Raw genomic sequence first — 13,155 nt, 5'->3', positions numbered from 1 at the left:
TTGTGGAGGACAGAAACCAAATTTGTCTTTTATAATTAAATAAGAGGAGGAAATTAAAGCCAACCCATGTGATTCCTCCTGCTCATATGTTCACGGTTTCTTATTTTAGCTGGATTTGATCAGGCCTGAAACTTTAATATAACTAGAGCCTAGAAGTAGAAAATGCCGGGACTCTGGATTCATTCACATTGCCAGCCGGGTTTATTTGTTAAGCTGTTCTCTCTTTTTCCACTTTTTTTTTTTTTTTTTTTTTTTACCCATATTCTGAAAGATGTCTTTTTTTTTTTTTTAACATAATGATCTGGTTTCATAGAATTGTGAATTACTGCTGTATTTCACAGTATTCTAAAGAAACATAAATTAGACCTAAGTGTTCAACTGTAGTTGAGATTGCAAACAACTTTTTCTTTCTCTTTTCATCTGCAGCATTGCCTCCTAAACCACCAAAACCCACTAGTGTAGCCAACAACGGTATGAATAACAATATGTCCTTACAAGATGCTGAGTGGTACTGGGGAGATATCTCAAGGTAAGGCTATATAAGCGCTCTGAGTTTTCACTAGAGAGAGCGAGCTCGTTTTAGAGAAACGCACCAGCGTGCTAAGTTCCATTTTTAGGACGTCCTCCAACATAAGCACGAAGCATAGTTGCAACCAACTTCCAGAGAAGACCAGAGAAATCCCTGAGTGCTGGGGGACCGTGGGTGTCGGATGCCACGGGAAATTAAATACTCGACAAGTTTTATTCTGGACAGAAATGTCAGGAAAGCACCCGGGTGGAGTGGCACTGCCTAAAGGCAGGGTCCAAAGTCACTTTCCATTAGAGAAAACTGTCAGGGTTTGTGTTTTTATCTGACACATACTTTACAAAGGCATCTTTAGTTGTCGCTTTTTTTTTGAAGGGGGACTAAGGAGTCCCTTTGGGGATCATGTCTTTCTGTACTCAGTATAAGTGGTTACAAAATAAAACTTTGTACCACAGCTACCAGTACTGAAAGTGGGTGTTTTGTTTTGTTGCTCCCAGTTTGTAAGGAGATGAACTTTATAACATTTCTGTATAAACAGTACATGCACTCTGTCCGCAGCAGGGGAATATAGGGGAGCTCTACCTACTGTGTGCTTAGTTTTGCTGTGAAGTTAAAACTCCAAAAACGAAAGCAGTTACTGAATCCTCAAAATGAGCTTTGTCTTGTGTCATTTTCCTTTCAGGGAAGAAGTGAATGAAAAACTTCGAGATACAGCTGATGGGACCTTTTTGGTACGAGACGCATCTACTAAAATGCACGGGGATTATACTCTTACACTACGGTGAGTCAGGGAACATAGCAAAGTTGGAGCTGTGGAAGCAGACATCAAAACGCATTTCTTTAAAGAAGACTGTAATGCCATTTATTGTGTTGTATCTACAGGAAAGGAGGAAATAACAAATTAATCAAAATATTTCACCGAGATGGGAAATATGGCTTCTCTGACCCACTGACCTTCAACTCTGTGGTTGAACTAATAAACCACTACCGGAATGAGTCTCTAGCTCAGTATAATCCCAAACTGGACGTGAAATTACTTTATCCAGTGTCCAAATACCAACAGGTAATCCAAACTAGAATACTCATGTTACAGTATTCAGACAAGATACTTCGCAATGTTTCAGAAACATTGTGAAGCAGATGAATTGCATGTAATGAGATTTTAACAACTTTTTACTACAGTTTGATATCGGCCAAAACATTGACTAAATACCTCATCAGCTGAAGTTCTGTCTCTCATTTTTCTAGGATCAAGTTGTCAAAGAAGATAACATTGAAGCTGTAGGGAAAAAATTACATGAATATAACACTCAATTTCAAGAAAAAAGCCGGGAATATGATAGATTATATGAAGATTATACCCGTACTTCCCAGGTGAGTTTTCTGCAAAAGTCACATTGTAGGCTCAGAACTTGTAGTTACTAGAGTCTAAGACATGTCCTTTCGGTTTCTGCTAATCGGATGAGGGGAAAAGATCAATATTTGTAAATCACTATTATTCATAGGCTCTCTAGACCGTAGTATATCTCCATAAGCTTTCCCATGAAGCTCTTAAAGATTTCACAATAAGTACTCATGCTAATTGAAGAGGTTGCTGTGAGTTTTAAGTGGATTTGACATAATTCCTGATTGAACCCCCCCCCCGCTCCCCCAACACACAAACTTGTCTAACCTCCAAAATGGAGATTTAACTATTATATACCCTGTCATAAAAAAGTAGCTCCGTTCCCTGCAGTATTTTCCTAGAGGCTTAATCTTCTCTAGGCTATGATGTATCTAGGACCACCAGAGGGAGTAGAAGGCAACGTGGATTCCTTAAATTGCTGATAAAGGGAAATGACTTTAAAAATGATGAAAACTCTAGGAAATTGTCAGGCAATGGACTGGAAAAATTCCCACAGTAAATGTGTGCTTCCGATACTATTTTCCTGGGTTTTATGAATTTAGGGGCCTTGCTTGGTAGCAGAATACTCAGATGTGGGATAGTAATTGCATCAAATGTCCTGTCAGTGTCTCACAGCAGCATGTTATCTGTTCCATGAAAGGTATGACATTGTTTTATTCAACATTGTATTGTAGGAAATCCAAATGAAAAGAACAGCTATTGAAGCATTTAATGAAACCATAAAAATATTTGAAGAACAGTGCCAAAGCCAGGAACGGTACAGCAAAGAATACATAGAAAAATTTAAACGTGAAGGCAATGAGAAAGAAATACAAAGGTTGGTGAATCAGGAGGGTTGTCTTTGTGCTAAAGATAAGCAGAATCCTCCAGAACTGTTGAAAGATGGTCTGTCTTGCTTTCTGTGCTTTGAATAATTGAAAGAAAAAAAAAAGGACAGCCCGAGAAAGCATTCTTAACCTGAGGAAAGCTTTGGGAAACCATCATGATGAAGCAGGTAATGACCCATGCCTTTCACTTGCCTGTAGGATTATGCATAACTATGAGAAGTTAAAGTCCCGAATCAGTGAAATTGTGGACAGTAGAAGGAGACTGGAGGAAGACCTGAAGAAGCAGGCAGCTGAGTACCGGGAGATTGACAAACGCATGAACAGCATTAAACCAGACCTCATTCAGCTGAGAAAGACAAGAGACCAATACTTGATGTAAGTCCCAGAAGCCGAACCCTGGAAGCCACCAACTGATAGTTGCAAAAATTAAGGCTACGTTATTAATGCGTTTTCCTTTTCTGTTTTCCAGGTGGTTGACTCAGAAAGGTGTTCGGCAGAAGAAGCTGAATGAGTGGCTAGGCAATGAAAATACGGAAGAGTAAGTACTTACTGCAGGTGGGAGGCAGCAAAGGAGGTTTTTCATTTTAGGGAAATGCACGACTTGCTTTGTTTGCTGAACAGCAAGCAATTTTACCGAATTTGGAACATCCTCTATAAAAGACGTCTCTTTATCCTGAATGTTAAGAAAGGGAAGGGGGATGCTGACCTAGATAAAAAAAATCCCCATGGGTTTCTCAAACAGTTGGTGGTGGGGGGGGGGGAGCAACACAGTTCCATTCAGTGGATCTCCCAAAGCTTAAGTATATGTTTTGTTTGATTTGTTTGAATTATTTGAAAACTGGCAGTCATCCTTGTCAATACATTTCCTGATCTGAACTGGACGAACAGGATTGGTTGACACCTTCCTCTCTGCCCGGGTTCCTCAGTGGAGCTCCTGACTGCAGTTTAACTTACCGGTGCTCTTGGTCCGGGGCGGGGCGGGGAGGGTGCACATTGAAGGCTGAAGCTGGATGAGGAAAGCAGGCCAGAGAAGCTGCTGGAGTCAGAGCAGCAACTGCTGGCCCACGGGGCTTGGGAGACAGGGCAGGCCCTCCCCGGTGGGTACTTCACAGAGACCCTCTCTCTCCTGGCTCTCTAGCCAATACTCGCTGGTGGAAGATGATGAGGATTTGCCGCACCACGACGAGAAAACCTGGAATGTGGGCAGCAGCAACAGGAACAAAGCTGAGAACCTACTCCGAGGGAAACGAGACGGCACCTTCCTGGTCCGGGAGAGCAGCAAACAGGGCTGCTATGCCTGCTCTGTCGTGTATGTAGCTCCTGCCGCTGGGCCCCGAGCACGCCGCTCTAGACGGGGTGCTCAGTTCTGTCCGTTTGACCACCCGAGCCAGGGCAAGGATGTGGAAGAACCTCACAGTGCAGTAGTGTAGGACAGGAAAGAAAACATGCTGTTTTTCAAGTCCACGCAGAAGTGTAGAAACCTGCTGTGGATTTCAGAGACTGGGCTTTGGGGCCGAATTCATGAACTGGTTAATCAGCAGTAGTCCAGATCTTTTCATCTTTGCAATGAAACTAGCCCTACTCGCTGCCCACTCCCACCCCTTTTTTTTTTTTAAACTTCCCAAGGCTAATAGCAGTAGAATATGAGGTAATTCCTGTGAGAGCTCCACCCCCAGGTCAAGGCCACAGCAGGAACAGGCCAAAAACGAGAGAAATGTCACTGCCCTTGAGATCAGGGCACCCAGGAGATGACATTTCTGTCACAGGGCCTATTTTCCTTTTACTTTTCCTACGATTCCCCATTCCTATCATTTCAAAAGAGTGTCCTCTAGGAAAGAAAGGTTCCAAAAATGCCACATATTCGTGGTCTCCCTCCACTTCAGCAGAGAAATAGTTGTACAGGAAGGAGGAACTCAAAGTTGCTCTTACTTGGAGTTAAGGCCAAGAGAATAGGAGTATATAGGGGAAATGCAAAGTGAGAGGCTAGCCTGAGAGAATCCTACAAATGCCGGTAATAGTAGAGCCCCATTACACAAAGCCTCTGTGTCAAAGATGCAAATACAGGGGCTCAGGGAGGCAGGATTAGCAGCCCACCACCACTCACCCAGTGAGTGACAGAGCCACGAGTCGACAGCCAGCCTGGGAGGCTTCCCGTTCTGGAGGATGGCCCGCAGAGTGTACTTTTCCATGATGATGATTTTATGAGCAGCACCTCGTGGAGTCGAGAATTGTCTAGGACCAGCTCCAAAGGCATGTGTTCTCTCTCTCCGCTGCAGGGTGGACGGCGAGGTCAAGCATTGTGTCATCAACAAAACGGCCACTGGCTATGGCTTCGCCGAACCCTATAACTTGTACAGCTCCCTGAAAGAACTGGTGCTACATTACCAACACACGTCCCTCGTGCAGCACAATGACTCGCTCAACGTCACACTAGCCTACCCGGTATACGCACAGCAGAGGCGATGAAGCACTTGTCCTCGGATCCTGCTCCTGACGTTCAACCACCCTGAGGCCTCTGGAAAGCACAGGGCTCCTCTCCAGCCTGACCTGTCATTGAGCTGCGGAAACGAAGCCATCTGCCTTCAGATGGGACTCGAGCTTCCGACAAAAGAGTACAGGGGAAGACACGCAGCCTAGCACCGAGTAGTGACCCTACGTTTCTAATCTGGAGCGCTTGTCCTTCCTTACAGTTTTGGAGGTTTTTTTTTCTTTCTTTTTTTTTTCCTTTTGGTTTAATTTAAGCCACAACAACACAAAGAGAAAAAGAAATGCAAAAATCTCTGCGTGCAGGGACAAAGAGGCCTTTAACCATGGTGCTTGTTCATGCTTTCTGAAGCTTTACCAGCTCAAAGTGGGGACCTTGGAGACCAGAGGGTGGCCTGGCTCTAGAGCCCCAGCCTGCAAATGCTCGCGCCAGGCTGGCTGGGCCTGGGCCTTGCTGTGCACGGTGGACCCAGACACGTCGCACTGTGGATTATTTCCTAAGAAATGAACGATATGTAGCAGAAAGGCACTTCGGCTCACAAGAGACATTTAAGGAGAACGTCCACTCACGGACAGTCAGAGGAAATTCTGTCATAGCAGAGTGCCAGAAGTGTTTTGTTTAGATTTTAAAAAACAAAAAAATGACCCCACCAACGACGGAGAAACGGAGCTTGGAGAACAGGACTTTAAATGACATTCATTATATAAAATATGTACATAACAGTGGATGACTAACTATCAACTAGATGGATTTGTATCAATACCAAATAGCTTCTGTTTTGTTTTGCTGAAAGCTAAATTCACAGTGCTATGCAATTTTTAATTGTCATTGTTATCTCCGTTTTAAATGTACCTTCAGAATAAGCTTCCCCACCCTAGTTTCTGTTGCCTGAAAATACTGTCCCTGATTTTTTGTTGTTATTGTTAATATTCGTTTGTGATTCTTTTCCTTTTTTAAAAAAGAAATGTACAGGATGCCAGTTTAAAAAAAATGGCTTCAGAATTAAAACTATGAAATATTTTACAGTTTTTCTTGTACAGAGTACTTGGCTATTAGCCCAAGGTTAAAAAGTTCCTAACAGATTTTTTGGACTAAATGTTTTGTTGGGCAGTGCCTGATAAGCTTCAAAGCTGCTTTATTCAATAAAAAAAGAGAAAGATATATAAATATGACAAAGTATCACTGAGTTCAACAATGTTGTTTCCAGACTCTTAAAATACGGTACCTGGTAATGTTTCATAAAGAATTGTGAACTTCTTGAATCTAGGGAGGGGGATGTAGCAAAGGGCTGTACAGGTGGGGCAGGGGGGCGGGGGACGAGGTGGTGTGCACTTTCTCACGATTACGGAGAAGTGAGTAACTTATACTTCAGTCTTTTCCCACTCTGATCTGCTTGTTATTAGACATGAGTGACAAGGACAGACCTACTGGAACTCTAAGGCAGTGTGGCCGCGGGTCAGAGAACGTAATTCGTAGGAAGAAAGGCAGCCTCCTGGGGCAGTGTTCACCTTTGTTTGGAACGCTGATCGCAAGGTATAATTGCTGCATTTAGATTATCTGTCTTTTTAACATGAGATTACCCGTTACAACCAATAAACATTCATTTCAGAAAAAGCCGGACCTGAAAAAAGATTTTTATCTGCATTTGTTATTTTCTGACCTTTCCATTCAGTTGAGACCACACGGCCAGCACCCATGATCCGAGCTGCTCCTGTGCTGGGCTGTGGAGAGCTCATGAAAGTCACGGCCACCACAGGGATCCCAACGGTCCTTCTGGCTCATCCAAGTCATTGTATGTGTTCTACTTCAACGTGGGAGAAAGGCAGGGATCCTAGAGCATCCTGTCCAACTTGGGGCGAGAGGGAGGGTCTCTCCCGGATTGATTCAGGCCGATCCCCTTCTGCGTGGTGGCCACCGTCCCTGTGTCGGGAGTGATAAAGGATCAGTGTGACGGTCCCGACCCTGGCAGGTTCCAGTGGCATCTCATAATTGGCAGTTTTCCTTTGCCAGGATTGATTCAAACGCGGCTTTATTTCAGATACTGCGGGGAGGGCTTTCTGTTTTGTTTTCCAGTGTAGTTTTCAAAATTCTTTTGTAATAACCGGTCTAGCAACTGACGTCATCATCTGTAGAATGTGTTATTTTCTTCTTTACACGGGGCTATTCCTGTCAATAGCAGGAGTTGGTCTCACAGCCAGACTGTCAGCCCTGAGACCTGACCGTCTCCCTCTCCTCTCCACATGACGGAGGACTGCCCTGCTTGTAGCCTGTAAGTGTTGTCTTGAAAACTATCCTTGCACTTCCCACGTGAGCCCGCCGCTGCTTTCCTAGTGATTGATAGGAATCTAGTTCCAGTGGGGTCTTTTTAGTAGCACACCCATGGATGCTGTTAAATATAATTTTCATTTCACATTGAAAATACAAGATCTAAGATTGAATGTTTCATTGAAAGATAGCTTTGTTCATGTTTTTGGGGTCACCACTCTCCCAAGGCGGCTTGGTCTTCAGGCACCTGCCTTGTTTCTGCATCACACGGACACAAATGCTGTAGGTTTCTCTGAAGAGCGAAGGCAAGATTCATCATTCCCTGTTGATAGTGAGTTACAATGTAGCTATGAGGTCACGCCTCTGCCAAATGCCTTTTTGAATTTGGTGCAGGCCCACCACAACCGTCCTTCTACGGGTGACCAGAAGGGCTCTTGGGGTTTGATTGGTCATCTCCTCATAACACTGATTGGCTCATGAGTATGAATGGATACAGCAGAGGCACTCCTGATAACACGCTTTTATGCACGCAGTGACTTTCCCCACGCACTGTAGCATTCTAGAGATAAAAGCCAGAAGCTAAGCTAGCTGCAGCAACGCTGTGAGGGGACTGGACAGTGGGAGCTCGGGGACCCGATGCTACCCACTACCCACAAGAGAAAAATCCTAACCGTGTAAGAAGGCAAAAAGTATGTGTTTGCAACATCTGACAAGGTCACAGCCCTTGATCTATGTATATATGTATATGTGCATGGACTGTTTCCAGTACACCTTTCAGCCAAAACAGATCCACAGTCGTTGAGTTCAATTACATAACAAGCACATGTCTAGTACAATTCTTGTGTACGTGTATGGGTTGTTTTTTTTCCTTTGAAGTGGCTTTGTTTTGTCTCCTACAGGTGAAAACTGTTTGCAAGTGAAGTGAGAAGTTCATAATTCTTTCGCTTTTCTCTGCTTTGTAAAGTTCCTCCTTTTGGTGAGCTGGTCTAGATGACTTGCTTTACTTGGAAATCCTCATTTTCAGTGTGTCAAGTCAAAACGTGTTTCTGTGAGCTGTCACTGTGGGGAACCAAGTGCCCTGTCATGTAGCTGGTTATGAGCTAGTAATGTGTTTGGGAGTCCTACTGATGTTCCTTAATGGGAGAAAAATTCAGCTGGTTTTAACACCTGTGCTTTTGCTATGCATGGTATCCAAATAGTTGGAAAGCAGACCCTGAAATCTGAGTTCAGGATCTTTTAAGAAAGGGGCAGTTGAAAGCACAATGCCTCACATGGGACAAAGTTCAAAAATGCCAAATTCTTATTTTTTACAAATCCACTTGTATAAAATACTAGCATTATGAGTAGCAAAGGAACAGAATTGGGTTCATTGGAAACACTATCCAACTTAACATTAAACTTGTCACCATGAGATAGCATTAGCTGCCCAGGATGCTGCTATTTAAAAAAAAAAAAAAAATGCAAAACAAAAAAACTCATTTATATGTGTGTATTTTTTAAAGCTATGATTTGTTCAATGTTTTTACAAATCTGTTTATATGACATTGTTAAAATAAAGTTGGTCTTTTGACGAGAGGGAGGATGTCATGGTCAGTTGTAATTTTGCCTTTACAAGGCAACTGGGTTGGGGGGTGGGGGGAGTGTGCCTCCTTGACATTTTGTTCAAGCTATAGATTCAGTGGAGCTATGTCTTGTTTTAAGTTGCTCTGATGCATTGTATTAGGTCTTCGAACAGAATAAAGGTTGTTTTGAAACTTACGTTGTGGTTTGAAATTTCCATTATCACAGAAGAAGTATTTTAAACCTGCTCTCTTCCTCTTGCTGCAGTTCCCATAGTCTCCCACCTACCTGTTTTCATCCTATTACCACATTATTTCATTTTTGTGAAGTGAGAAAGACACTAAGTAGTCACAAGAACGACAGGTTAGTGTTGTTGGCAAAAGTGCACTACATCCTTAATGACAAAAACAAATACCTCTAGGTGATGTCATTTCAAAGCATGTTCTTGCTATAATGGCCACTGTCCGTCAGTCCTTTCCCTTGTCCCCCATACATCCCCAAACCTTCAGGATTGTTCTTGACAAACTATGTTTTGTTAAGGGAGCTGTTTCTGTCCCTGTTCTGTGGTCGGCATGTACTGAACACCCACGGTACAGGGACAGCATGAGGCCATGTTCACCATGGCCAGTGTGACATGCGGCTTGGGGAGGGGGAGCTAAAATACACTTAAGATCAAGGTTTCTCATAGTAGCGTCTAGTTAATAATTAAACATCATTCTTAATGTGAAGTAACTTGCCTATTTGTTTTCACTGCTGAGCAAATTTAAAGTGAGGCTACTTTGCAAGGATATGGGGCTCACGTAACGTGGCAGCACAGCAAGGGTCCCGAACTGCGAGGCATGGTCCAGTAATGGAAATGAGCAGGGCACCAAAATAGAGTCAGGGCACCAAAATAGAGTCAGGGCAGCAATGACTAGCATACAGAGCGCAGCAATACCAAACTCACGTCCTGCTCCCCCTGTCCCTACCCCCCCAGTTCTGTGTCTCAGAGAGCTATACTAATCCCCAGGATCTGTGGCCCTCTGGCCTCTAGGTCCTGAGTCTTGCTGTGGCACCACCTCTTGCCAGACAAACCGTCTCGCCAAGGTTTCAGCCATCCCCCGAAGCTCTCCCTTGCAGTAGAAGCCTCTGGTTTCTGAGCTATACCATCCATGCCTCCTCCCATTTTCAGTCCAGCCCAAGGAGTGGTAGCAGCCTTCTGCTCTTGCGAATCCTTTGCATTCCCTCACCAGCACCTGTTTGGTCTCTGAGCCCTTCCATCACGTGAGTAAGCAATTCTCTTGATTTAGTCAGTCCCTTCTATAAGAGCTAGAATTTTTTCCCTGGCTGATCTGATTAATAACACATGTAAGTATCCATTCAACACGTGCCATGCATTATCTCATTTAATCCTTACACAGCTTTGAGTTTAAAGAAAATATTCCCATTCGATGTTAGATGATTTACTCAGATCAGGCAACAATCAGAGCACAGAGTCCAACACCTAAGTGGTCTGACTCAAGCCAAGACTCTCCACCCCGACGCTGTAACAGCCTTCCACTGGGAAACACTAGGAGGTTCAGAGAAAAGTTCACTGGTTACTCTTCCTGATGGGGATCTAACTATGGTTCTCCATTGGTGGATGGGGCACGAGAGGCCAGGAATGAATGGCAGGAATTGGCAGAGGTTGGCTTTAGGCCAGTGGGTTCCTGACAAACAGCATTAGTACCAGCACTACCCGAAAACCTGTCAGAAGTGCAAATCCAAGATCCTCAGCCCTCAACTACTCGCTCTGAGAGCGGGACCCAGCAATCTCTTCCAACCAGCTCTCAGATTGATTTTAATGCATACCAGAGTTTGATGATCACTACTTAAGATCACCTAATTGCTGAAAGAGTGCTGCCAGTACTTTAATTAAAAGCTACCACATTAATGAGTGATAGAAATATATTTTACTTTATAATTTACATTCACAGCATTAACTCTATATAGAAAATAGACTGATTTTCAGTTAGGGAGGCCTAGGTTGGTCTTAGCTCTGTCTTTAACCAGCCGTGAGAACTTGGCCAAGTCATTTTACCTATGTAGGCCTCTATCTCCCTATCTGTAAAACTAAAGTTGTGAATCTAAATAGTGGCAGACACTGTGATGTGATTTAGTGGAATAAGTGAGACTACTCAATCCCCTGGTTCTCCACAGTGACAACCCACAACATAACTGGTGACTGCAGAGCACTGCAACTAAGAACTGGTCCCTTGGGGCGCCTGGGTGGCTCAGTGGTTTAAGCCGCTGCCTTCGGCTCGGGTCATGATCTCAGGGTCCTGGGATCGAGTCCCGCATCGGGCTCTCTGCTCGGCAGGGAGCCTGCTTCCCTCTCACTCTCTCTGCCTGCCTCTCTGCCTACTTGTGATCTCTCTCTGTCAAATAAATAAATAAATCTTAAAATTAAAAAAAAAAAAAGAAGAACTGGTCCCTTGTGTCATCAGTGACCATGGCCAAGCATGCATTAGCAGAATTAGGGCCCATTTCACTGGTTGATGTCTTAAAGCTACACTTCAGGTGAGTCAAAATGGAAGTCACATTCCTGATAATGTGAAGAAGAGTATACTTGGAAATGACATTTGTCTATCTATCTAAAGCATGAGGCACCGAGCCAGAGGACGTAGCCCTCAAAATCCTGTGGGGCATGGCAGGAGGCAAGCAAGTGTGGCATGTTAAGAACAGATACCATATCAACCCATTAAAAACTTTTTCTTCTCAACTTCTCCCTTAAAAAGTCTGAGTACAAATTAAGAATTTTGAAAAGACTTAAATGTAAGACTAGAAACCATGAAACTCCTAGAAGAAAACATAGGGAAAAAGCTCTTGGACAGAGGTCTTGACAAACATCTTTTGGCCATACCCCTGAAGCACAAGCAACAAAGTAGATGCTAAACGTGGGACTCGACCAACTAAAGAGCTTCCTCAAAGCAAAGGAAACTATCAACAAAATGAGAAGGCAGTCTACGGACTGGGAGAAAATGTTGCTAACTATAGATCAGATAAGGGGCTAATGTCCAAAATGCATAAAGAACTCATTCCACTCAATGGCAAAAAGAACCTAAAGAATCCAAGTTAAATATCGGCAGAGGACCTGAACAGAAAATTTTCCTCAGAAAACAAATAGCTGAAGGTGCATGAGAAGGTGGCCTATGTCACTAACCACTAGGGAAATACAAGTCAAAACCACAATGCGATAGCACTTCACACCTGTTAGAATGGTTATGAATAGCAAGTGACATAACCGAGACAGGGTCATGGTTGTTCTTGGGAGGGGAAGGAATGACGTAACAACCATTCGTGAACAACACACCCCTGAAAGAATCCTAGAACCCGGGAGTGGGGCTGAAGTACTCAGTGCCCCCACAGAGAACCAGGCGGACTGCCCTGCACGGGTGAGAGGACCAACTCAGGCCAGTGCGACGCCAGGCCAAGAGATCTCCCCTGACCCTACAGTTCCTCCAGCGCAGAAAGGGAGGCCATGGGTGACATCCACCCCTCACAGCACTGGGGGGTCGGTCATTTCTGGAGAGCCTCTTTCTGGTTTTGTCTCACAGAGATCACAGGGGATTCTACAGGACTCAGCCACTGGCAACCGAACTGTAACACAGAAAGGAGGAGGGGTTTCCCTCAACCAACACATGGATGTTGGCAGACCAAACTGCTACCTGCAGCGCCCAAGTAGTAGCTCTCACCCAGGAGTTCTGCTTCTCTGCAGAACCATGTCAGGGGTGCTGTCTGACCAGGGTACTTGGCAGGGTGCAGGGACACCTGATTATTAGGGACTTCAAACAAAAGTCTTCGCCAGCCCTGAAGTCTGGTCTGCCCCCACCCGCAGAGAAAGACTGAGTCACGGTCCCTTCCACTACAGAGCATGGTCCACAGGCCCACCTAACAGGAAGGGCTGAGAATACTGCAGGCCATGCAGATCTCCCTCAGAGCAAAGCCAGGGGCCCTGTTTGACCAGGAAACCTGGGGCACAGGTCTGCTTAAGTCAAGACCACAAAAAAACATTAACGGCCTTGGAGCTACTTCACCCAAGGCACTAGGCAGAGAAACTAATTCATAT

The 13,155-nt window shown here is 44.3% G+C and overlaps 1 protein-coding gene across 3 annotated transcripts in view; it reads left to right on the top strand.

Annotated features, from left to right (window-relative positions):
• The window catches only part of PIK3R1 (phosphoinositide-3-kinase regulatory subunit 1), an 85,715-nt gene extending 76,449 nt beyond the window's left edge, over positions 1-9,266 (top strand). For all 3 annotated transcript variants that reach the window (XM_045999220.1, XM_045999221.1, XM_045999222.1), the window contains 9 exons: positions 427-529; positions 1,209-1,307; positions 1,409-1,589; positions 1,775-1,900; positions 2,606-2,748; positions 2,957-3,133; positions 3,228-3,296; positions 3,897-4,067; positions 5,035-9,266. In XM_045999220.1, coding sequence (XP_045855176.1) covers positions 427-529; positions 1,209-1,307; positions 1,409-1,589; positions 1,775-1,900; positions 2,606-2,748; positions 2,957-3,133; positions 3,228-3,296; positions 3,897-4,067; positions 5,035-5,224 — 1,259 coding nt within the window. In that variant the 3' untranslated portion in view covers positions 5,225-9,266. The remainder of the gene's footprint in view (positions 1-426; positions 530-1,208; positions 1,308-1,408; positions 1,590-1,774; positions 1,901-2,605; positions 2,749-2,956; positions 3,134-3,227; positions 3,297-3,896; positions 4,068-5,034) is intronic.
• Positions 9,267-13,155: the final 3,889 nt, after the last annotated feature.

This window comes from Meles meles, chromosome 3 (genome assembly GCF_922984935.1).
Source record: "Meles meles chromosome 3, mMelMel3.1 paternal haplotype, whole genome shotgun sequence".
Lineage (NCBI taxonomy): Eukaryota > Metazoa > Chordata > Mammalia > Carnivora > Mustelidae > Meles > Meles meles.
Note: the sequence above shows the minus strand (reverse complement) of the source record. Positions and strands in the feature narration are given on the sequence as shown.